At 43.0% G+C, this 26,232-nt stretch overlaps 3 protein-coding genes across 3 annotated transcripts in view; 1 reads left to right on the forward strand and 2 right to left on the reverse strand.

The window, feature by feature from the left end:
• The window catches only part of LOC134464792 (caspase-10-like), a 2,646-nt gene extending 316 nt beyond the window's left edge, over nucleotides 1–2,330 (reverse strand). The window contains exons 1-5 of the mRNA XM_063218137.1: nucleotides 2,204–2,330; nucleotides 1,496–1,838; nucleotides 1,204–1,229; nucleotides 894–999; nucleotides 16–206 (exon numbers count right to left, since the gene is read on the reverse strand). Of these exons, the coding sequence (XP_063074207.1) occupies nucleotides 16–206; nucleotides 894–999; nucleotides 1,204–1,229; nucleotides 1,496–1,826 (654 nt within the window). The 5' untranslated portion in view covers nucleotides 1,827–1,838; nucleotides 2,204–2,330. The remainder of the gene's footprint in view (nucleotides 1–15; nucleotides 207–893; nucleotides 1,000–1,203; nucleotides 1,230–1,495; nucleotides 1,839–2,203) is intronic.
• A 1,030-nt stretch (nucleotides 2,331–3,360) lies between these two features.
• Nucleotides 3,361–19,055, forward strand: LOC134464793 (dystrotelin-like; the record flags this gene model as incomplete). Its single annotated transcript, XM_063218138.1, has 13 exons — nucleotides 3,361–3,468; nucleotides 3,792–3,866; nucleotides 4,279–4,480; nucleotides 5,139–5,224; nucleotides 5,659–5,759; nucleotides 13,329–13,399; nucleotides 13,845–14,009; nucleotides 15,093–15,204; nucleotides 15,622–15,758; nucleotides 16,466–16,727; nucleotides 17,059–17,132; nucleotides 17,715–17,865; nucleotides 18,825–19,055. Coding segments are annotated over exons 1-13 (1,722 nt in total), but the record flags the coding sequence as incomplete, so codon positions are not given.
• LOC134463668 (caspase-10-like) lies at nucleotides 6,599–9,183 on the reverse strand. The gene is made up of 5 exons (XM_063216865.1): nucleotides 9,130–9,183; nucleotides 8,428–8,770; nucleotides 8,137–8,162; nucleotides 7,823–7,928; nucleotides 6,599–7,136 (listed from the first exon to the last, which is right to left on the reverse strand). The coding sequence occupies exons 2-5, from the start codon at nucleotides 8,756–8,758 to the stop codon at nucleotides 6,616–6,618; spliced, it is 984 nt and encodes a 327-aa protein (XP_063072935.1). The 5' UTR covers nucleotides 8,759–8,770; nucleotides 9,130–9,183; the 3' UTR covers nucleotides 6,599–6,615.
• Nucleotides 19,056–26,232: the final 7,177 nt, after the last annotated feature.

The following is a 26,232-nucleotide window of genomic DNA, read 5'->3' on the forward strand; positions in this document are numbered from 1 at the left end:
GTCCATAGTCAGGACATTCTCCTCAATATCATCGTCATGTCCCAAAATGCCCTCTGATTTTCCATGGCTCAGCACGCAGCAGATGAAGCAGTCTCCGACAGCCTTCTGACTGCATTCTTGAAGGACAGCTTTCATTTCAGCTACGGTCTTGTTCCTGTGACGTTCCACTGTGAAGCCCAGCCAGTGGAAGACCTGCTCCAAGGTATCTAACACACGCAAGTGGGGAAAAAATAATAGGAAAAAAGAATGAATGTTATGTGTACAGTGTGTGGCAACCTACTTAACCCTGAGTTAATGTCCTTATGTAAATGTACTCATGTAAAAAAAAATATACCCTATAACCCTACTTATTGCACTTATTGTTCTATACATTTCCTGTGCACGTTGTATCTGTGTTAGACTACCGTAGACTATGATTCTTTCGTCGATTCCAAGTTACTTTGTTTCAAAAGTGTCTGCCAAATGCAATGTATTGTAATGTTTATTAGTGCCTTTTGGTTTTAACCCCTTGCCGCAGTGCCTCCGTAATAACCTTATTGTCAACAGAATTGTAACGACCAAGTCTTAGTGTGTTAGGCTACTCAAGTCTCAGTGGAATGTAATAGCAATGTTTTAAGATGTAAGTTGAGTGTTTTTAGCAATGAGTGAATAGGCCCGTCGACAGGCCCAAATGCAGTATGAGGTTGTTTGCCTCAAAACAACTCCATTCCAACATTGTTATGAAGTGACAGACATTGTTTATGAACTGATCACTACTCAGCTTTTTTTGGCAATAACAAAGTTATAAATATGTCTTGAAGGTTTGACTACACTAAAACATATGAGTGTTGAGTGTCTACTGAAGTGTTATTGCTGTATATTCCTGAATCAAACTAGTATAGCTATTTGGGTACCTGCATCTGTATCAGATCCTCTTCGTTCTGTCGACTTTTCGAAGTTCACATTATTGATGATGACACAGAGACCACGAGGACTTTGGATCATCGCATATGTCTTCACCTGTGAAAAGGTAATCAGAACCGCAATGACATTTGACAGTTGATTTGAAAGTATTCCGCCTTCTAACTGTAGTTTTTCTTTAATTTCTGAAACTGGTGAAAGATACTAATGAATGCATTATAAATATATTTATGGATTGTATAAACAATACAATACGAGAATAAATAGTCCTACTGAATTTTTTAGTAGCTTAGTTGAGCTTACCAAGCCAGCTTCTTGGACTGGGGTATCTGAAAGACAAACATGAAAGCAGCACGAGTGTGAACACAGGCATTGTATAGTAGGGAAAACACCAGAGCTAGCCTACATCTTGTAATACATCTTTTGTGTTTTGTTACTTATTTTGTATTGGGTATTATATCCAGTTAATGTGTGTCATTCTGTGAAAGTCTAATACTGAGATACAAAGATATTGGGGATCTAAATCCTATTATTTTATTTATAAAATAATATGGACGAAGACAAACCAACCAAACAAAAACACTTCCTAAATTACCTGTTCCAGGAGTGCGTACAGCGACTTGTTGAGGGGCTGTTGGAGGTGGGAGGATCTCCTTCAGTGCTGGAAAAGTTTGGAGTGTTTCATCCTCTCCCAAAAGGGCAATGAATTCCTTGCAGTGTTGGTCACCTTTATTCATTAACTTATCTAACAAGTCAATGGTAACCTTTTCTCCACGTGTGTCACTGTTTGGAATAAGATTATTGTACTCCCGTTCAGTGATAAGTTCTTTCCCCTCAACATGCTGCAAAATGAAGCTGGCATCGGTGCAGAGAACCTTTATCAGCTTCGGCTTGTTGGAACGAATAAAGCGCTTGTGGGGCTCCATTGGCAGGAGTACCTAAGAAATGGAAACGTGTTACAACTAAATGACAACCACGGAAACAAAAGAACGGTTCTTTTTTTGTTTTTTGCTATCTGGCGTGGCAAGCCTTGCTTTACACTGTAACATGACTGTCACAAACCGAAATAGGCTATATGAGCCATGAGGTTTTGTGCACTGAAGAGAATATTGCAGGTTAACTTGTGATATGCTTGTCTTATAATAGTTCGCCACAAGTAAAACAGAGAGAGGAGATAGAACTATCCATATTGCCACTGCCAGCGTTGGTGCGTACACTGATCTTCTTGCGCGACAGCAAACGTCACTAATCGACAACGCAACACTTCAAAACAGTAATGGGAGACTTTTTCTAAATTACTTACCACAGCTGTATGCTGGAACCCACCCTGGCGATATTGAGATGGCTGTCTTGAAAAGTCTGTCCTACTTTACGCGAGTTCGGACATCAATCGCCCTGTATTTCGCGCGTATTGCGCTCTATCAGTTTCCGGATGAAGGTCTTTCGAGGAAGTTACGGGGGGAAATGTAGTTTCGTAGTGTACCACTAGAGGACAATATAGGGAATTACGTGTCTATTGTCAGGAGAATACAGTTTTGTCCACCTCTATTTCAGTTTTTACCTTTTAAAATGCATTTGTATACACATGCGTCCGGTCGGTCCATGCGTAAGCGAGTAAAATGTCAGGCACATCAATATCTGCTTTTACGCATGGACCGACCGGACGCAAATTCAACTGCTGAATAGGCCTACTTTCGTGATTAAGCCTAGGCCTACTTTTAATTACATGGATGCCGCACCTGTTTCTCCCCACTTGTTAGTTGTTTCATGTCATCATCAGCCTCCCTAGCATCATAAATATTGAGGAAACCCTCTATCGCCTCAGCCACACATCAGACCAACATCGCAACGTGGTGACGTCTACAATAGGATTTTACATTATTGATGAGGAGTAACCTTAGCCTCAAATAGAACAGAAGTTTACTGCAGCAGCAAACCTCCAAAAAGGTCTGTTCATGGACCACGTCTTACAATTACAGATCTCCTGGCTAAACCATCCGCAGCTTTGGTAAGTTTTATACATTTAACCTTTTACATTGAATGACAGACGTCAAAGGTTATATAGGAATACATTATCAGAGGTCAAAAGCGAAAGTAAAAGTTAATTAATGGTGTAAGTAGGGCCTACAACACTAGCACATATTACGCAGCTATTACACAATTTACTCCATTATTGCATAATAAGACTGTGTTGTTACTAAAGCAAAACCTAACAAGGACCTACCAAAAACTTGATCCAACCAGTGCAGAGTCAGCTGATCGTAAGACAAGTACACAGTTCTGTTGGTTTCTCAGGTAGGTTACCTGTGTTGGAATGAAACCGTCCGTGACACCTCTTTTCATGATGATAACATTGTAACTTTCAGGCCAAATATTTTGTAGTGTATAGCGCCCTCAGCTGTCCATATAGGATAACACATAGATGACCAAGGCGTTGTCTAAACTTCAACATGACAAGAGTTACTTGCTTGCATTTCAAACTGATATTTAACATTGCCATCTTGTATGCATCAATGCTGTCATGGGAAGACATCATTTACGACAAGAACATGGACCTCGACAGCATAGGTATGTCAAGTGTAATTACATTTGTCTGTATTCATACTTCCATGTGTGTGTCTCATCTATAGGCCTCCGCCTTCCCCTTTTCATTACTTTACACTTAGCCGACACTTTAATCTTAAGCGGCTTACAGTTATTTACAGGGTATTGGATGCAGTCCCTGGAGCAATGTGGGGTTAGGGGCCTTGCTCAAGGGCAACTCAGCCATGGATAGATGTGTATGGAAAGGTATGGTCGGGAATCGATCCTGAAACCCTCTGATCTTAAGACCACCTCCCTAACCATTTACATCCCTGTTTGTTTGTTTGTGTGTCTGTCTGTTTGTCCAGAGGGGCTAAATGAAGTGCGTCCAGCTGTGTACCGTGCTGCTCTGAAGCTTCGCTCTCTGCAGAAACTATGTCAGCGTGAGTCTATAGGCTACTGCCGTGCCATTGACACCATTTGCCATGAATGTCCATGTGTCATCTCACCACTGGAGGACACAGCACATTCTACAACAATGTCTGATGGAGTAATTATGATCTATCTATCTATCTATCTATCTATCTATCTATCTATCTATCTATCTATCTATCTATCTATCTATCTGCCTACCTACTGTATATATCCATCGTTACCTATTTATTTTGTGGTAGTGCACAGGTGGCATCCTAAGGCAGTTCTTCTCTGGAGTTCACTGAGCTCCTGAGAGTGGCCCATTCCTCAACAAATAGCCTATCTGTTAAAAAATGTCTGGCCAAGTGATTAGAACATCTGATTCTGATCATTTGGATCGGTTAGTGAATACTCTTGGTAATGAAGTGTATTTTGTTGTAGTGCATACTATGACTCAGCCGGAGCTGAGCCTCGCTCTTCAAGTCTTTAGTCAGTCTGCCGACCTGCAAACACAGCTCTCCGCAGCCGAGGTGACACGGGGCCTGGGGCGACTTTTCCAGAGTGTGCCAGAGGAACTTCCTGCTCAGGTCGTGGCGGATGCAATCGACCAGACTACGAGAGTCCTCTTCAAGCTGTACGACAGGTCAGAATCAGCCTCAGTCGAATCAATCAATTCAATCCAAATGAACAAACATTTATTCATAGAGCACATTCACATACTTACTCGTCATTGCACGTGCATGAGAGAGACAAAAAAAAAATAGAAAGTATTATCTGAACAGAATGTACATACATAACACAACATAACTTGTATTAACTCTACAAGTTCATCAAAGGCAGATGATGATTGATTTTAAAACTTGATTTTATTTCACACAAGATGTGTTTTTGTTTTGCATCTTTGGTCACCCCACATTTGAGAGGCTAATTGTAAACAATATCAGCAATGTCAAATTAATTTATGAACTGAAGTGAAAGCCCCATTTGGAAACTCCAACCCCCACTGTCATTATGACACAGCACACAAGTGAACACTGCACACAACAAAATTGCATTTATGCCTCACCCGTGCAAGAGGGGCAGCCCTGAGCCCTCAATGGCACCCCAAGGGAGCAGTGCAGCGGGATGGTACCATGTTCAGGGTACCTCAGTCATGGAGGAGGATGCGGGATAGCACTGGTTGATTACTCCGCCCATCAACCTGGCGGGTCGGGAGTCGAGCAGGCAACCTTTGGGCTACAAGTCTGATACTCTAACTGCTTATCCATGGCTGCCCTGTGTGTAATTGTGTGTGTGTGCAGGGAGCAGACAGGGACTGTGGCGCTCCATTCAGTGGAAGCAGCCCTGACTGCCCTTTCTGGAGACCCACTCATCGCCAAATATAGAGGTGAGATGGTCTGTTTGTCTGTCTGACTGATTTTTCTTTCGATTTGCTTCTCCTCTGTTTTTTTGTTTTTTTGTTCACCTCCTTGTCTCAACCCCCGCCCTCTCTCTCTGTGTGAAAGGGAGACACACACACACACACACACACACACACACACAGGTGCCGCGAGGGGGGAAAAGGTGTCACAAATTCTAAGGGCCCAAGCACTGACAGCACCGATAGGGGTCGTTAAGGGGGCCCAAAATTAAAATCTTTCATGGGGCCCAAAATGTCTGGCGGCGCCCCTGCACACACACACACACACACACACAAATACAGGTCTGAGTTTCTGTCTGCATGCTACAATATCAAAATGTGTGTGTGCGTGTGCGTGTGTGCGTGTGCGTGTGTGTGTGTGTGCGTGTGCGTGTGTGTGTTGATGCTGGGCTGCTTGTCAGCTCTCTACCAGTTGGGGGAGAGCCTGAGTGGTCGTCTAGGCAACGAGAGCAGCACAGTGACCCGAAGTGGACTGAGGACTCTACTGCATGACCTCAGCCAGGTAACACACACACACACACACACACACACACACACACACACACACACACCCTACATACAGTATACTCTATTATATATTGTCTCTCATGTTGACAAAATACTGTATGCATCAACTAAGTGTCTTCCATATAAGGGATCGAGTAGCCTGACAGGTTACACGTTACACTTAACACCTTTTTCCCCTTGGTTCATACTTTTCTTTGATCCTGTTCCCAGGGTGATAATTGGAATGTGTATTATTGTATTTATATTTCCTGTTGCACAGGGCCTGACTTGATCACACAAATTCTTGATAAGGATTAATGAAACTCCACTGATGTTGCTTAAAATTACACACACGTGCACACACACATACACTTCAACTGCAGTTAAAGAGCTGAGGTCATTATCAGTGTGTTTATGGTGTGCATTCTATTCCTATACCTCAAAATCCATACACACAATAGGGGTCAATGACTCTGGTGGTGTGCAAAATAGTGCAGCAGTACTTGTAGAAGTGCAGTGTCTCGAGTGTGATAACACAAAAAGACAGTTCAATGTTTTAAATATAAACTCACATTTTAAAAGCACTAAAAGCACTTGCCTATCAGCACCACTTCCATTATTTTGCACAGCGCTGTACACTACGTTATGCTAGATACACTGAATCACAGTGATGGGCAACCTTGATTCCGAGGCTACAGTCCAGTGCCACTTATTCCAAATGACCTGGTTTTACCTGTCTAGTTAGGCAATCACCTGGTTGAATTGGACAGGTAAAACCAGGTAGGCCCTACTTTAATTCGGAACATGTGGTACTAAATTGTAGCTTTTAAATCCAAGTTGCCCAACACTGCTGTAGCGTAGACAGCAGATAATTACCTTGGAACGCCCTCTCTGAGCTGTCTGCATAGTGACTGGATGAACCAGGAGCCCTCGATGGGATGCCTAAGGGAGTAGTACTGATTCACAGTAGCCATGGAAACCAGAACGTCAGCATCAGCTGGGATCGTCGGGATCGTCGGCCTCTGGAACGGTCTGACATCCGTCTCCAATTCGTGTGCAACTTCTCCACCACTATCGGTAGTGAGTATGACTTCATCCTGGAAGCGTTTCCCGCGGCAAGCCTGGATGAAGAATAGTTTAGGCTTCCCGGCGAGCTGTGGACACCCTTTGAATGGGGTGAGTATTTCGTCCATAGTCAGGACATTCTCCTCAATATCATCGTCATGTCCCAAAATGCCCTCTGATTTTCCATGGCTCAGCACGCAGCAGATGAAGCAGTCTCCGACAGCCTTCTGACTGCACTCTTGAAGGACAGCTTTCATTTCAGCTACGGTCTTGTTCCTGTGACGTTCCACTGTGAAGCCCAGCCAGTGGAAGACCTGCTCCAAGGTATCTAACACAATGCAAGGTAGGAGGAAAATAAAAGGAAAAAAGAATGAATGTTATGTGTACAGTGTGTGGCAACCTACTTAACCCTGAGTTAAGGTCCTTATGTAAATGTACTAATGTAAAAAAAAATATATAACCCTACTTATTGCACTTATTGTTCTGTACATTTCCTGTGCACGTTGTATCTGTGTTAGACTACCGTAGACTATGATTATTTTGACGATTCTAAGTTACTTTGTTTCAAAAGTGTCTGCCAAATGCAATGTAATGTAATGTTTATTAGTGCCTTTTGGTTTTAACCCCTTGCCGCAGTGCCTCCGTAATAACCTTATTGTCAACAGAATTGTAACGACCAAGTCTTAATGTGTTAGGCTACTCAAGTCTCACTGGAATGTAATAGCAGTGTTTTAAGATGTAGTTGAGTGTTTTTAGCAATGAGTGAATAGGTCCGTCGACAGGCCCAAATGCAGTATGAGGTTGTTTGCCTCAAAACAACTCCATTCCAACATTGTTATGAACTGACAGACATTGTTTATGAACCGATCACTACTCAGCTTTTTTTTTTGGCAATAACAAAGTTATAAATATGTCTTGAAGGTTAGACTACACTAAAATATATGAGTGTTGAGTGTCTACTGAAGTGTTATTGCTGTATATTCCTGAATCTAACTAGTATAGCTATTTGGGTACCTGCATCTGTATCAGATCCTCTTCGTTCTGTCGACTTTTCGAAGTTCACATTATTGATGATGACACAGAGACCACGAGGACTTTGGATCATCGCATATGTCTTCACCTGTGAAAAGGTAATCAGAACCACAATGACATTTGACAGTTGATTTGAAAGTATTCCGCCTACTAAATGTAGTTTTTCTTTAATTTCTGAAACTGGTGAAAGATACTAATGAATGCATTATAAATATATTTATGGATTGTATAAAAAATACAATACGAGAATAAATAGTCCTACTAAATTTATTAGTAGCTTAGTTGAAGATTCTTACCAAGCCAGCTTCTTGGACTGGGGTATCTGAAAGACAAACATGAAAGCAGCACGGGTGTGAACACACGCATTGTATAGAAGGGAAAACACCAGAGCTAGCCTACATCTTGTAATACATCTTTTGTGTTTTGTTACTTATTTTGTATTGGGTATTATATCCAGTTAATATGTGTCATTCTGTGAAAGTCTAATACTGAGATACAAATATATTGGGATCCAAATCCTATTATTTTATTAATAAAATAATATGGACGAAGACAAACCAACCAAACAAAAACACTTCCTAAATTACCTGTTGCAGGAGTGCGTACAGCGACTTGTTGAGGGGCTGTTGGAGGTGGGAGGATCTCCTTCAGTGCTGGAAAAGTTTGGAGTGTTTCATCCTCTCCCAAAAGGGCAATGAATTCCTTGCAGTGTTGGTCACCTTTATTCATTAACTTGTCTAACAAGTCAATGGTAACCTTTTCTCCACGTGTGTCACTGTTTGGAATAAGATTATTGTACTCCCGTTCAGTGATAAGTTCTTTCCCCTCAACATGCTGCAAAATGAAGCTGGCATCGGTGCAGAGAACCTTTATCAGCTTCGGCTTGTTGGAACGAATAAAGCGCTTGTGGGGCTCCATTGGCAGGAGTACCTAAGAAATAGAAACGTGTTACAACTAAATGACAACCACAGAAACAAAAGAACTGTTCTTTTTTTGCTATCTGGCGTGGCAAGCCTTGCTTTACACTGTAACATGACTGTCACAAACTGAAATAGGCTATATGAGCCATGAGGTTTTGTGCACTGAAGAGAATATTGCAGGTTAACTTGTGATATGCTTGTCTTATAATAGTTCGCCACAAGTAAAACAGAGAGAGGAGATAGAACTATCCATATTGCCACTGCCAGCGTTGGTGCGTTCACTGATCTTTTTGCGCGACAGCAAACGTCACTAATCGACAACGCAACACTTCAAAACAGTAATGGGAGACTTTTTTCTAAATTACTTACCACAGCTGTATGCTGGAACCCACCCTTGCGATATTGAGATGGCTGTCTTAATAGTCTGTCCTACTTTACGCGAGTTCGGACATCAATCGCCCTGTATTTCGCGCGTATTGCGCTCTATCAGTTTCCGGATGAAGGTCGTCTTTCGAGGAAGTTACGGGGGGAAATGTAGTTTCGTAGTGTACCACTAGAGGACTTACGTGTCTATGATCAGGAGAATACAGTTTTTACCTTTTAAAAATGTATTTGTATACCCATGCGTCCCGTCGGTCCATGCGTAAGCGAGTAAAATGTCAGGCACATCAATATCTGCTTTTACGCATTGACCGACCGGACGCAAATTCAACTGCTGACTTACTTTCGTGGTTAAGCCTAGGCCTACTTTTAATTACATGGATGCCGCACCTGTTTCTACTCACTCGTTACTTGTTTCATGTCATCATCAGCCTCCCTAGCATCATAAATATTGAGGAAACCCTCTATCGCCTCAGCCACACATCAGACCAACATCGCAACGTCGTGACGTCTACAATAGGATTTTACATTATTGATGAGGAGTAACCTTAGCCTCAAATAGAACAGAAGTTTACTGCAGCAGCAAACCTCCAAAAAGGTCTGTTCATGGACCACGTCTTACAATTACAGATATCCTGGCTAAACCATCCGCAGCTTTGGTAAGTTTTATACATTTAACCTTTTACATTGACTGCCAGACGTCAAAGGTTATATAGGAATACATTATCAGAGGTCAAAAGCGAAAGTAAGTTAATTCATGGTGTAAGTACAACACTAGCACATATTACGCAGCTATTACACCATTTACTCCATTAATGCATAATAAGACGGTGTTGTTACTAAAACAAAACCTAACATGGACCCACCAAAAACTTGATCCAACCAGTGCGGAGTCAGCTGATCGTAAGACAAATACACAGTTCTATTGGTTTCTCAGGTAAGTTACCTGTGTTGGAATGGAACCGTCCGTGACACTTTTCAAGATGATAACATTGTAACTTTCAAGCCAAATATGTTGTAGTGTATAGCGCCCTCAGCTGTCCATATTGGATAACACATAGATGACCAAGGCGTTGCCTTAAGTAAACTTCAACATGACAAGAGTTACTTGCTTGCATTTCAAACTGATATTTAACATTGCCATCTTTTATACATCAATGCTGTCATGGGAAGACATCATTTATGACAAGAACATGGACCTCGACAGCATAGGTATGTACGTTTGTCTGTATTTATACTTCCATGTGTGTGTCTCATCTATAGGCCTCGCCTTCACCTTTTCATTACATTACACTTAGCGGACACTTTAATCATAAGCGGCTTACAGTTATTTACAGGGTATTGGATGCAGTCCCTGGAACAATGTGGGGTTAGGGGCCTTGCTCAAGGGCAACTCAGCCATGGATAAATGTGTAGGGAAAGGTATGGTCGGGAATCGATCCTGAAACCCTCTGATCTTAAGACCACCTCCCTAACCATTTACATCCCTGTTTGTTTGTTTGTGTGTCTGTCTGTTTGTCCAGAGGGGCTAAATGAAGTGCGTCCAGCTGTGTACCGTGCTGCTCTGAAGCTTCGCTCTCTGCAGAAACTATGTCAGCGTGAGTCTATAGGCTACTGCCGTGCCATTGACACCATTTGCCATGAATGTCCATGTGTCATCTCACCACTGGAGGACACAGCACATTCTACAACAATGTCTGATGGAGTAATTATGATCTATCTATCTATCTATCTGTCTATCTGTCTATCTATCTATCTATCTATCTATCTATCTATCTATCTATCTATCTATCTGCCTACCTACTGTATATATCCATCGTTACCTATTTATTTTGTGGTAGTGCACAGGTGGCATCCTAAGGCAGTTCTTCTCTGGAGTTCACTGAGCTCCTGAGAGTGGCCCATTCCTCAACAAATAGCCTATCTGTTAAAAAATGTCTGGCCAAGTGATTAGAACATCTGATTCTGATCATTTGGATCGGTTAGTGAATACTCTTGGTAATGAAGTGTATTTTGTTGTAGTGCATACTATGACTCAGCCGGAGCTGAGCCTCGCTCTTCAAGTCTTTAGTCAGTCTGCCGACCTGCAAACACAGCTCTCCGCAGCCGAGGTGACACGGGGCCTGGGGAGACTTTTCCAGAGTGTCCCAGAGGAACTTCCTGCTCAGGTCGTGGCGGATGCAATTGACCAGACTACGAGAGTCCTCTTCAAGCTGTACGACAGGTCAGAATCAGCCTCAGTTGAATCAATCAATTCAATCCAAATGAACAAACATTTATTCATAGAGCACATTCACATACTTAGTCGTCATTCAATGTGCTTGAGAAAGAGAGAAAAAATATAGAAAGTATTATCTGAACAGAATGTACATACATAACACAACATAACTTGTATTAACTCTACAAGTTCATCAAAGGCAGATGATGATTGATTTTAAAACTTGATTTTATTTCACACAAGATGTGTTTTTGTTTTGCATCTTTGGTCACCCCACATTTGAGAGGCTAATTGTAAACAATATCAGCAATGTCAAATTAATTTATGAACTGAAGTGAAAGCCCTATTGGGAAACTCCAACTCACATTGTCATTGTGACACAGCACACAAGTGAACACTGCACACAACAAAATTGCATTTATGCCTCACCCATGCAAGGGGGCAGCCCTCAATGACACCCCAAGGGAGCAGTGTGGCGGGACGGTACCACGCTCAGGGTACCTCAGTCATGGAGGCGGATGAGGTAGAGCATTGGTTGATTACTCCCTCTACCACCCTGTCGGGTCGGGAGTCGAACCGGCAACCTTTGGGCTACAAGTCTGACACTCTAACTGCTTATCCATGGCTGCCCTGTGTGTAATTGTGTGTGTGCGCAGGGAGCAGACGGGGACTGTGGCGCTCCATTCAGTGGAGGCAGCCCTGACTGCTCTTTCTGGAGACCCACTCATCGCCAAATATAGAGGTGAGATGGTCTGTTTGTCTGTCTGACTGATTTTTCTTTCGATTTGCTTCTCCTCTGTTTTTTTGTTTTTTTGTTCACCTCCTTCTCTCAACCCCCCGCCCTCTCTCTCTGTGTGAAAGGGAGGGAGACACACACACACACACACACACACACACACACACAGGTGCCGCGAGGGGGGAAAAGGTGTCACAAATTCTAAGGGCCCAAGCACTGACAGCACCGATAGGGGTCGTTAAGGGGGCCCAAAATTAAAATCTTTCATGGGGCCCAAAATGTCTGGCGGCGCCCCTGCACACACACACACACACACACACAAATACAGGTCTGAGTTTCTGTCTGCATGCTACAATATCAAAATGTGTGTGTGTGTGCGTGTGCGTGTGTGCGTGTGTGTGTGTGCGTGTGTGTGTGTGTGCGTGTGTGTGTGTGTGTTGATGCTGGGCTGTTTGTCAGCTCTCTACCAGTTGGGGGAGAGCCTGAGTGGTCGTCTAGGCAACGAGAGCAGCATAGTGACCCGCAGTGGACTGAGGACTCTACTGCATGACCTCAGCCAGGTAACACACACACACACACACACACACACACACACACACACACACACCCTACATACAGTATATACTCTATTATATACTGTCTCTCATGTTGACAAAATACTGTATGCATCAACTAAGTGTCTTCCATATAAGGGATCGAGTAGCCCGACAGGTTACACGTTACACTTAACACCTTTTTCCCCTTGGTTCATAATTTTCTTTGATCCTGTTCCCAGGGTGATAATTGGAATGTGTATTATTGTATTTATATTTCCTGTTGCACAGGGCCTGACTTGATCACATTTTTTTATTCGATATCCTGCAAAAGCCACATTCAAAGGTCACCATCCTATTTGCAATGACGGTGTTGAATGGAGAAAACCCCCCCAGATGTTGCTCTGCGTAGGGTTGATAGTGGGGACACCGGGTGACACTAAGACAAGACGTCATAAGAAACAGAAAAGGGAGGGAGGAACTAGTTTGACTTGCAGTGTAAGTCTTACACCCGTCGTAGCAACACAGTTTATCTGTCCTTTCCTTTCCTTGCCTGTTCTTTCCTTTCCTTCCCTTCCTTTTCCTTTCCTTCCCTTTTCTTTACTTTACTTTACTTTCCTTTCCTTTCCTTTCCTTCCCTTTTTTTACTTTACTTTCCTGTCCTCACCTGTCCTGTCCTGTCCTTGTGTGTTGTGTGCAGGTGCCAGCTGTGGTGCAGGAGAGCCATGTGTTCGGCCATGTGGAGACCGCCGTCAGGTCATGTTTCACTGGGGTATGTATTAACACACACACACACACACTCACTCATTCACTCATTCACTCACTCACTCACACACATGCTCGTTCTCGCACTCTCTCTCTCTCACGCTTTCTCGTTCTCTCTTTCACACACACACTCAATTATCATCTGTTTTTAGGGAACACTGACACATTCTCACAAAAAAGCAAACTCACATATGTCTCTCTTTCTCTCTGTGTCTTACACACACACACACTCAGTGACACTTCCCTCCACTGTGCACTGTAGGTGTTGACAATAGATGTGTGTGAGGAGGCATTTGTCAACTGCAGGCAATCGGAGCCCACATGCGCGTACACACACACACACACACACACACACACACACACACACACACACACACACACACACACACACACACACACACACACACACACACACATAATGGCCCTTTTTCTCCTGTGTGTGTGTGCTGTATGTGTTGACTGCAGGTGTGTGTGAGGAGGTCTTTGTCCGCTGGCTGCATTCGGAGCCTCGTCTGCTGCTGTGGTTCTCTACCCTCTACCGGGTCTCCGCCAGTGAGGCCGTGGTACACGCCGTACGCTGCCGTGCCTGCAAGGCCTTCCCCATCACCGGACTCAGGTGTGTGTGTGTGTGTGTGTGTGTGTGTGTGTCTGTATGTTTATATGAGTGGTCACTTTAACTCCATTCTTGCTGCACCTACAGGCACACTGTGCATTAGTGTTTCTTGAAGGGGGCTCTACAGCCTGCCAGGGTCGAGGGTCAAGAAGGCGTTTGTTCAAAAAAGGTTGAGAACCACTGGTGTTTCCCTACTGCAAGTCCACATCTTTAGCTGTTGGCATGAGACACCTTGACTCTTACCTCCTTCACTGTAGGTCGATATGCATTATTCAGCTCCCATAATTGTTGGGTGCATACTGTGTTGTTAACACATGGCACTGGTGTCAGGGAACTGAGACGACGGGTAACACTAGAAAGGCCATGGAAACAAAGGCACCAAACATGAAGCACTGAAGACCAAAGCACACACATGCACACACACACACACACACACACACACACACATGCACACACACACACACACAATAGCACTTTAAATGGAATTTGGCCCACGGTACACGTTTTCCCCCTATTATCATATTAATTATCATTATCACATTATCACATCGGAGGAGGAAAGGAGATTTGCAACTTCCCTTCACTTTGCCACAAATACCGGCAGAAGTCATGCCAGAGTCAGGCCGCTTACTGTGAGGCCATCAGACACACATCCACTGTGTGAGCCATAATTCCATATGAGGGAACTAGACTAATGCCCCCCATTTACAACTTACGGTAGGGACACAGACGCAAATTTAGCCAAGCGAAGCGAACTTCGCCATTCATTCCTATGAGAGAGGCAAAGGCAAGCGAACAGGAGCGAAGTGAAGCGAATGAGGAGCGAATTCGCCTGCGGCGGCACAATCTAATCAACAACATAACTTTTCCATTCCATTTGATTCGCCGCAACGACCTGATGGTGGTTGAGCTGTCAATGAATTTCGACTCTCTTCGCCTCACTCGCTTCACCTGCTATGTGTCCTTACCGTTAGTACCAGCCATTTCCTTTGTCTCCTTCTCAACACCTCCCAAGTGCCCCCAGTTTGAGAATCATTAACCTAGTCTGATGGTGACATAACTGTATACCTGCTGTACCCTCCTCAGATATCGCTGTCTGAAGTGTGTCAACCTGCACCTGTGTCAGACGTGTTTCCTGACGGAGAGGCGCAGCAAGAAGCACAAGCCCTCTCATCCAGTCCTGGAGTTCTGTTCCCAGGTCAGTTCATCTGCCTCACAAGGGCACATGTTACCCAGATTTTCTGTTTGGACCCCAGTCACTTCATTTATTGGTGGCGATTGTCAGCGATCCGACTCACTGGTTTGGTGAAATACAGTGCATAAACTCAACTACATCCTAACAACATTGCTATGACATTACAGAGATTGTAAAGTCATCACCCTTCTGGCCATTAGAGCACAATTCAGTGATTCCTAAATCTTTTCTGCCGGAAACTCCTTCTTCACCTTACAATATTATTTTTCATAACTGAATACTGGAGTTATGTGTGTTCATTAATTAAAAACGTCTATTTTATCAGTGACCCCCCCTAATGGTCCCAAACCCCAGTTTGGGAATCACTGGCATAAGCATTGGTCAACACTCTCTTTTTGCTCTGGTCCCATCTCCCTGAAGCCAACATGGAAGGAGTCTTTATCCTCTTTGGCATCTAATGCTCGCCATGCCCTGCTGCCCCGACGCTACACGAGGAGGGAGGCGGAGAGGAGACGCAAGCTCAGCCGAGGGGAGGCCAGCAGTGATCCAGCGCACATGTGAGTGCATACCTATGCTGTAGTGTGTGTCAAAAGTAAAAGTAAATTCATGGTGTACATAAGTACAACACTAGCACATGATATTACATAGCTGTTTCACCAGTTACCCCATTGTACCTAATGAGGTAGATAGACTGTGTTACTACTGAAAACCCCAAAAAACCAACAAGAACCCACTACAATTTTGATCCAAACAGTGCAGAGTCACCTGATAGTAAGACTCGTATAAGTTACCTGTGCTGGAAAGAAACTGTTTATTTTACCTTTACTGTCACTTTTGACATATCTGGTGTGGACACACCATGTTCACACTCTCCTACCTTTGGTGACCTCCTTTACATTCTGCTGTGTGGAAAAGCTGTTCATTCCAATCCATGGGCTAAGGCGTTGTAAGAATCCCAGTTCTTAACAACTAGTAAACTCAGTAAATAAATTGGTGTGGAATCAGGGATTGTTGGAAGATACATCAATCAATTATAATGAAATTAAATGATTATAATAGTAGACAACGGTAAATAAATCTGGACTTGCAAATGAGTGTGAAACACCCCACGGTGAGCACGGTTGACTTTTTATTAGGAGCGGAGCGTTTTACTCATTTGTCTTTAAATTAAGTTCACCTGCCTTACACATACCTGCTAAACTGTGGGCTTGCTTGCGTAGTGGAATGTTTTTGAACTTGTTTTAAAGTCTTACCTTGCCTTTAGCCCTCATGCAGGGTCTCCTGCGGATGAGAAGCAGCTGGGTGGTTTGCAGCCTTCCTGTGACTTGGTAAACACAGCCAGCTCAATACCACCACCACCACCACCACCACCGCTTTCTCCATCGCACTATCCACCACCTCACCTGCCATCCTCGGCCAGTTCTCCTCCACCTCCTCCCCATCCTGCCTCGTCTTCCCCCCCGGCCTCTCCTCAGGTACAGGTGGAGTCCAAAGGCCTGCAGACCGAGGAGGACATGCAGACTCAGGTGAGTCGCCTGCCTGGCCCGGGTGAGAGGCCTGCTTCTGCCTCATCTATTTTTATCTAGTTCAGTTTTTTTTTTTTTTTAACAGACGCCCCCCCTTGACTTCATCTTAAGCCACCCAAAGCCCACTTGACCTCATCGCCTGCCAACACTCCCCTTAATATCAAAAAGTTATTATCATATTATGTATTATAAAAGTTGTTCAAATTACTTCGTCATACAGAGTCAATTGCTCTGTTGCCTTTTTCATGTTCACTGATAAATACACTGCAAGGAATTTACAATTTATGCCACACATATTAAAGTCTTCATTTTTTTGTGGGTTTCATTTTAGAGGAAAACGTCCCTTCTCCAGAAAGACCTGCAGGTCACACAGCAGGTGATGAAGGATCTACAGAGAGATAAGTGGTGAGCCTCACATGGAAATAGCCTACACTTTCCAAAACTTCAAACTTTAATAGCCACTGACAAATTCGTTTCACAATTCACGGAATACACAATATTTTTTATTTTATGAAGGAATGATTATCAGAATTTGTTAAACCCTAGATAGGGCAGACTGTCTGTCCATATTGTCTGTCTGTCTGTGTTTGTGTGTGTGTGTGTGTTGTAGTGTGTGCCATACATATATTTACAAAGGTGTTTGGGTGTGTTTGAGTGCACGTGTGGATGTACACACGTGCGTGTCTCTCCTTGTCCCTGATTGTTTGCCTGTGTCGTATGTCTGACATACAAACCCCCAGGCCAGCGTTAAAACATTCACCACTGAAACGTGTGTGTGTGTGTGTGTGTGTGTGTGTGTGTGTGTGTGTGTGTGTGTGTGTGTGTGTGTGTGTGTGTGTGTGTGTGTGTGTGTTTGCATGCATGCATGTGTGTGTGTGTGTGTTTGCATGCATGTGTGTGTGTGTGTGTTTGCGTGTGTGTGTGTGTGTGTGTGTGTGTGTGTGTGTGTGTGTGTGTGTGTGTGTGTGTGCGTGTGTTTCCTCTCAGGCTGCTGCAGCAGGAGTTCCAGGTGTGGCGCGTGGCGGCCCAGTCGGAGCACGACTCCCTGGAGGACAGGTGTGCAGAGCTGGAGGCCACCATGACGGCCCTCAACCAACACAACCACAGCCTGGAGAAGGAGCTCAGGAGACTACGACAGGTGACATAGAATTGAGCCGAAACCAGCAGAATAGAAATGAGCAGAGCAGAATAGAATAGAATGACAATAGAAGAGAATACTATAGAACACAATTGAGCTGGAGCCCATCTTGGCAACCGACAGGTGAAATAGAATTGAGCTGAAAAGACTAGAAATAAAATCTGTTATAGAGCATGATATAATAGAATAGAATCACTTCAGAATAGAACCTATGCCATCCCCTCTATTCAGTGAATCAATGAATATAATAGAATAGAATAGAATGGAATAGAGCTGGGGGCCATCTTGGCAACCCTCAACCAACACAACCACAGACTGGAGCAGGAGCTCAGGCGCCTCAGACAGGTGAATACATCTACATCACACAGATTACATTACATAAGCTGATACTTTCATGCAATGCAACTTACAGTTATTTACAGGGTATTAGTTACAGGCCCTGGAGCAATGTGGGGTTCGTGCTCAGGGGCTCAAGGGAACATCAGCCATGGATGGAGGTGTAGGGAGAGGTAAGGGTGGGATTCAAACCTGCAACCCTCTGATCTGAAGACCACCTCCCTAAACATTAGGCCATGGCTGCTCCATGTACTATGTGAGACAGACCGCTGAAATAGACTAGAAATAGAAATGATTCCAATATAATATAATATAATATAATATAATATAATATAATATATAATATAATATAATATAATAGAACATGTAACTATTGATTAGATCAGAATGGCATAATGGTATAGAGGAGATTGGAACATAAATGATCAGAATAAAACGAGGTGCTTGACGGTGACTGTGAAGAATGGGACATTATCATAGCTGTTACAGTGGTCCCATCTTAACCATCCACTAGGGCATGGCTGAGCCCATTCATCACTTATTGATGGACATCAATGGCTGATGAATTGGGGGGGGATCCTATCATCTTACTCATTGCACCTGAATTGTCTCATTGCATGCAGACTTTGAGCCAAAGAGGAGGGAACTCTGGCGGTGACATACGTCCACCTTCCTCCCACGGGTCATCATCACTAGACGGTGGCGACGGTGCCGGAGGATCTCTGAGTTCACGCTCGCAAAGCCCCGCCTCACAACCGCCATCCATCGAGGAGGACGGAGGAGAGACGATACACCATGAGCAGCCTGCACTGGAGAACCTGGATGTGGAAGATGACAAAGAGGAGGAGGAGGAGGAGGAGGAGGAGGAGGTGGAAGAAGAGGGGTCCAGGAAGTGTTTCCAAGGAGAGGATGATTCTGAACTTTCTCTGAGGTCACGGCTCTCCTCCTGCTGTGATGATGTCACTGAAGCCAGAGAGTTGACCTCTGACCCTGAGCAGAAATGTGGGGGTGACGATCCCTCACTGGGAGGGAAGGACATGGATGATGGAGTGAGAGGAGGAGGAAAGGAAAGAAGAGGACCTAAAGGAGTATACAGAGAAAGAGGTGGAAGTAGAGGAGAAAGAGAAGGAGCCGTATCAGACTGTAAGGAAGTGAAGTCCATGAATAATTGCGAGGAGGATTTGGGAGACAACGCAGTCTCAGACTGTGAGGAGAAGAAGAAGAAGAACTGCAGTAAAGATCTGGAGGAGGTGAAGGGTGGAGGGAAGCTGGAAGGGTACCGGCAAAGCGGGTTAGTGGAGGAGGAAGAGGAGGGGGATGGAGACGCGGAAGAAGAGCAGCTCTGTGATCTGGTGCTGAGGCTCAAGACGTCTTTGGCCTTGCCCGCGCACGCAGGTAGTGTGTTTGTGTGTGTGTGTGTGAGTGTGTGTGTGTGTGTGAGTGTGTGTGTGTGAGAGAGTGTGTGTGTGTGAAAGCGTGTGAGAGAGGGAGAGACTGAGAGAGAATGTGTTTAAGTGTACTGGAACAGGAGAATGTTTTAAATGTTGATGCAGAGAAAATGCTTACCTACTGCATGTTCCAGATAAAAATGGTATTAAAATGGAAATATTGGTAATAAAATGGAAATATCTGTAACTGAGCAGTGAGCAAGTACAAAGTTGCAGCACAACGTTTAAACCAGTCTTGTTATGGGAATTGCATTACTACTGCAATTTAACACTTTTCTAGTTGGTCCTACCCTGTTAACATCAGATCAACATTGCTAAATGAACTGTGCTGTATATGCTGCTTGATTAACGTTAACCCTCATGCCTCATGCTGCGTATACGCTGCATTGACCTACACGGCTGGAGCAACATAGACACTGCATTCACGCTCTTGAGATTTGAGTTGTTGTTTATTTAAAATGTGGGTAAGTTACAGCTGAATGAACACATTCTAATACAAGATGAGGGTCCTAGCTTTTAAATTCAACTTTTTGAGGGCACCTTTTCCCAAAAAGGGCTTAGGCATTCAGCAGGCGTAGTTTTGCAGGCACCTTAGGTTAAAATGGGTTAACACCTTGAATATAATGACCACTATGTATCTCTAGTAGATGTCTCAGTGATGCTTAAAATGCATAACCCTAGGGCTGTATATGCTGCTTGATTAATACCTTGAATATAATGACCCACGTGTATCTCTCTACTACGGTCTCTCCCTGTCCTGCAGTTGGTTCACAGAAGAGAGACGTGCTCTTGGCTGCGGCTCAAGGCGTTGGACTCTCCGTGTCAAATCTCGTCTCCAAGGTGAACTTCTGCCCTGAAGAGACAAACCCTCTGAAGCAGTCCGGCTTCAGGATCAATCTTTTTTACTGTGTGCAGCACATGTGCCAAGACAATGATGTGCTGTAGTTAGGGAATGTGACGCCCAGGGGTGGGCAAACTAATAAGCGTGGGACAAATGCGGCCCTCTGCTCTCTTTCATGTGGCCCACCATTAAGTAAAAGAAAAAAATGAAAAACTGGCGTGTTGCAAGATGAATCGATGAATATCTAACATTGAACATTATATCAAATGCATGGTTTCAGAAATGGTGTCATGTTTGTTAATGGCTTCATCACCAGAGGTGTCAAAAATAAAAGTAAAAGTAAAAAAAGAAACAGTTTCCTTCCAACACAAGTAACTTATCTGAGTAACCAGTAGACCTGTGTACTTGTCTTACGATAAGTTAACACTCTGCACTGGTTGAATGAAGTTTGTGGTCGGTCCTTGTTAGGTTTTCAGTGTTTTTCAGTAATAACAAAGTCTATCTCTCTCATTTGGTACAATGGAGTAAATGATGCAATAGCTATGTAACGTCAAGAACGAGTGTTGTAATTACACCACAAAATTACTTTTACTTTTACTTTTGACACCTCTGTTTATCACACAGTATAACCATATGAGACAGCCTGCAGACTGTCAGATCTAAACAGAGTTCCTTCATCACTAAAAACTGGTTCGAAACAGGGGCTCTTAATTTTGCATAGGCCCCTTGGAAGCTTAGGTTTTGAGTATGTGAGCGTGTGGCCCACAAACAATCTTCCCATCCCTGGCACAGCCTTTTAGGGTTTCTTAGGCGTGAGATGCCGAAGGAAGTTGTAGATTGGGAGAGTGTCAGAATGTAGGAGAGGTTCGGTTCGGTTTAATTTTTATTTTACCTGGACTGCAGATGGAAATTAGATATATAGCGATAATCTGGCACAAGCCATCTTTTTACTTCTGTAAACAAGGTCTATTGTGCATGGTCCCTGCTGAACTCAACTAAATAAACTAAAACTAAAACTAAACTAAAAACAACTACTGTGCCGTCTCAGCGCCACTCTTGTCATTTGAACATCTGCTCCAATTCAGCACGACCCCAATGGAAATAAGCCTCTTGAGCTTTATTGTGTTATCCTGACTCTGTAATTTTATTTAAGTATGTGGTGTGGTTTATATGGAGCTAAATCATGTATTCAATTTTATATAAGAGCTGAATGTCAAATAAAGTCATACATTGAAAAAGCTGGTTTTAAGAGAGCAGTCACGACAGGTAGATCAGCTTGAAAGTCAGCATGAAAAACTTTTCTGTTTGAAAAACTTTGTTTGAATTCATTATGAATTTATTTATTTGTGTCTTTTGCATTTACTCATATGCTTACAATACGTATATAAAAATGGTTCTCCAGTGCCATAGCCTTTTATGGGTTCACTGGGGGTGGGGTGTGACTGGGGGTTGGAGGTGGTCCGAAGAACATAGGAGAGATTTGATTCCACTACACAGTAAAACTACCAATTTATAATAAAACTCTTAAAGATTAACTCCATTCAGATAACATTTCGTCACATTCGAAGTCAAGAGTTTATTTCACTCTTTGGCCAGTGTAACATTTTCAGAGTTAATTCCACTCAATATTGTGAACACATTACAAGTTGTAAAGTTGAAAATACAGTGGACACCTGCAAACAGTTACCCTGACTTCATGTTATAATACAAAACCCTACTCCATTGAAGTTGGGACAATAGTAAAATTGTGATTAACAACAAAATACTACCATTTTCAAAACATTTACAATTCTTTTATTAGATGTAGAATAGTACAAATAACACATTATCTGTCAAAACTGAGAACATGTTTTGCTCATGAACTTAGCCATGGTGCCCCCAGAATAGAATGCATTCTTTTGGTGTGGTGCATCACAACTAATATAAGCCCACATAAGAACACATAATTATTACATTTACATTACATTGATCGCTTTTATCTAAATCGACTTAGTTATTTTACAGGGTATTGGTTACATTCCCAGGAAAAATGTGGAATTACGCTTTGCTCATGGGCACTTCAGCCATGGATGGAGGTATAGACAGACGTAGGGGTGGGATTCGAATCCGCAACCCTCTGATCTTAAGACCACCTTCTTATATAACCATTAGGCTAAGGCAGCGGTGGTTAATTAGAATTGAGAGATTATTTCCTTCCTTTGGTTTTGTTTTAAGATCACAATTAATGGGGCAAGGAATTTAGACACGAAATCATTGCAGCGGCCAAGAGTTTCATTATACATTCCAGGAGTTTCATTATGCTTGCCCTGATCATATTGGCATAACACGTAAGTAGGTTTATTATCTGGATTATCTGGAAAGAGCACAATGGTCTCCTTGATGCCCAACATGCCCATTTCATATTGTATCTTCACTTTAGCTTTAGGTGTCAGGTGTTTACCTGTTTTTGTTGTTTTTAGCATTTTTTCATCTGCCAATATTAGCTTGGCCTCAGGCCACTGGTCCTTGGCCTCTAGTGGGGGCTGTAAAATGACACACCGATCTGTGACTAAAAAGGGATATTTTTCATGTTGCTTTACATTGATTATTTTGATCCAATTATTTAGGTCCTGTGATTCAATCCCCTTGTCTAGTGCATATTTCTGAAAGGCCCCTTTGAATACTGGCCCACTGCTCACTCCACGTGCAGGCTGGGGGTTTGCACGTTTTGCGACCTTTGGTGGCAGCTCAAATCCTAATTGTTGGTTATCCCCTGGCCTTTTAAGACCATGCACAACTGTACTCTCCCCTTCTGAAATCTCATTCATTGCTCCCAGGCTATCTCTCCCATTTGTCGAACAGCTCAGCATGTTGGTGATGTCAGATAAATGTTCGCTGTCAGTTGTTTCATCGCTTTTTTTCACCTTTTTCGCCTTCACCTTGCTCTGTGTTGTCTTCTTTGATATTGTCTGAATGATTTAAGGCTAGTAACTGTGTACCATCATTACTAGATGGTTCTTTTCCCTGATCAGATTCATCCATATTTTCTCTAATGGGGTTCACTACACTCTGCTCACCTGGCTCACTATTGTCTTCTTCGATATTGTCGAAGCCTGGTGATTGTGTGATATCATTATTAGGTGGTGCTTTTGGTTTGTTCCCAAGTCTTGACTTGTCAAACAAGTGTTTAAAGAAGGGTTCAACAGATTTTGCTTTTATCTTTTCTCCAGTATCTTTCCCAAGCTTTTTTAATGCTTGGTTCTTGTCGATGGACAATATATCTTTGTACTAAAACATAGAGTTTTTTTCAGAATGTCATATTTTCGTAGTTCATTTTGTATTTTGGCTATTTCTCCATCTTCAAGGTTCCTCTGAAATGCCTCCTTCAGCTGTTCTGCATTTTCAGGGACTGACACATATTCCTCCAGTTTGGCGACTGTCATATCTTCCAGACCTTGAAAAGTAAAAAGCAACATGCATGTCATAAAAGCGTTCAGTGTTGTGTAGATCCACTATAACCATGCCTCTATAACATATTGTATCATTTGAGATCCATTTAAAAAACTGCATAGAGCCCTGAACACAATACATCCTGTAGTGTATAGACAATTATTTATGCACCAAAACACTGCATCGATTTAACTTTCAATTGACTAGCTCCTCAGTCATGATTACAAATAATGAAAGAAGCATCTACTTGAGCCATTTGTAGATCAACATTTTTTTTCTCTTTATAATACATTTGGTTGAAATTGTGTGGAAATACTTGAGCTCCACTCACATAAAGTTCCCTGATGGAAAGGGCCATGGTCAGATTCATCTTGCTGCGATTTAGAATCAGATGGAGGAGAGGAAGTCCTTTCTACTTGAGAGCGAAAGACAATGGACAGACAGAACACAATGCAAGTGAAACCAACATTGAAGCTTCAAGTCACAGACATTGTTTACAAACAGATCACTACTCAACTATTTTGTATTGGGTATTCTATTCAGATAATGCATGTCATTCTGTGGTCTATCTGTTGTCTATCTGTTGGCCTAATGTGTTTGTCATATTTGTCATCCAGCACACAGACTGTTCTCCCTTCTACCATAAGGGAAGCGGTGCCCCAACCTGCGGTCCCGCACAAGCAGACTGAGCAACAGCTTATTCCCACAAGCCATCAGACTCATCAACACACTGAAGAAAACCACATGGACATTCCAAGGACATTCCATGAACATTTCTTTCACCATGCCACTGCCACTTTACTCTTGCACCTTGTAGGCCTAATAGGCCTACAGATCTACACTTTTCACTTTACTACTATGACCACTGATTGTACTTCTGCTGCTGTGTGTGTGTTTGTGTGTGTGTGTATTACATGTATGTCAGTATTCTTATTGCACACTGTGTGTGTATTGTATTGTATTGTACATGTCTATATCAGTGTGTTAGTGTGTATTGTCTGTGCATGCAGTGAATGAATGAGTCAGTGAGAAAAATGTATGTATTGTCAATGTCTTATTTAAATGTTTTATTTAAACTGCACATTGGAGACTGGTCAAACGCAATTTCAAACTTCTCTGCTAACCCTGTTACATAGATTTTTGACAACAAAGTAGGCCTACACTGACATTACCAGCTGATAGACCCCAGGAAGAAGAGCTGCTGCTTTTGCCAAAGATATTGGGAATCTAGATGAAAATAAAACAACTAACAAAACACACAACAAAACAACACATAGGCCTACATAGGCCTACCTGTTGCAGGAGTGCATACAGCACTTGTTGAGGGGGAGTTGAATGGGAGAGGATCTTCTCCAGTTTAGGAAATGTTTCCAGGGGTTCAGCCTCTCCCAAAAGAGAAATAAAGTCCTTGCATTGTTGGTCACCTTTATCGATCAACATGTCCAGCAAGTCAATGGTTTTAATGCCTTGTGGTAGCATACAAAGAGTAATGTACTCAATGTACTTAGATGTTGCTTACCGCGAAAGAACTCTACTCAGTGTTTCCCATACATTGAGGAAACTATTAACTTTTACTTTTTTTTTTTCATACGATCTCAGTTTTTTAAGAAACGATTTTAAAAACGAGTTCCTACATTTTCCTCCTGGAGTAAATACATCCTATAGGCCTAGAGAAAACCATGAGTGCCTGAAAGACGGATCAAAAACCTGGTCAAGTTGTTGTAGTTGACTTGGGTTTGGGAGCAATAAAAAAACCTTCAGAGAAGGGACAGTGGAATGAGTTTACTGATACTCCCCAGGCTTTGTTTTAAAGTTGTAGGCCTATGGTAATGAATTAGGCGAAAGGCCTGTGTAACCAGTGAGTGACGTACGCTACGTCACTCACTAGGAATTGGTTAGAATGGTCCTGACTTCCGTGTTTACATTCCGCTTTTAGACTGGAAGGGTATGTTACGCGCACACACACACACACACACACATACACACACACACACCTGAGCCTAGTTAGCTGCTGATTACTGCCGCAGTCACTTTGCTGCGTACCACGCTACACCCACACCTGTTAGTATTTGCGTTGATCGGTGATTACGGCAGCAGAGGACATTAAAACATGAGAACCGCAGGTAGCAAGGTTTTGCGCTATCCTCACTCCTCTTTGCCTCAGGCTATGTAGGATAGAGGGGAGCCTAGCGAGGTGAGTTGGCTGCCTACAATGTCTATTATGTTGTAAAAATATCCTCTAAATCAAATGTACCTTTGTCTACAGTCGCGGGTATCCTCTCCAAGCCCTGTTGTGTCCGATGCCAGCTTGAG

Source organism: Engraulis encrasicolus, chromosome 15 (genome assembly GCF_034702125.1).
Source record: "Engraulis encrasicolus isolate BLACKSEA-1 chromosome 15, IST_EnEncr_1.0, whole genome shotgun sequence".
NCBI classification, from domain to species: Eukaryota; Metazoa; Chordata; class Actinopteri; order Clupeiformes; family Engraulidae; genus Engraulis; species Engraulis encrasicolus.

What these genes read in the sequence shown, in the direction of transcription:
- LOC134463668 (XM_063216865.1), bottom strand. Translation starts at nt 8,758, where the DNA reads ATGGAGCCCCACAAGCGCTTTATTCGTTCCAACAAGCCGAAGCTGATA. An exon ending in CAGTCCAAGAAGCTGGCTTG is followed by an intron (nt 7,929 to 8,136) that starts GTAAGAATCTTC and finishes ACCTTTTCACAG; the next exon opens with GTGAAGACATATGCGATGAT. An exon ending in AGGATCTGATACAGATGCAG is followed by an intron (nt 7,137 to 7,822) that starts GTACCCAAATAG and finishes GCATTGTGTTAG; the next exon opens with ATACCTTGGAGCAGGTCTTC.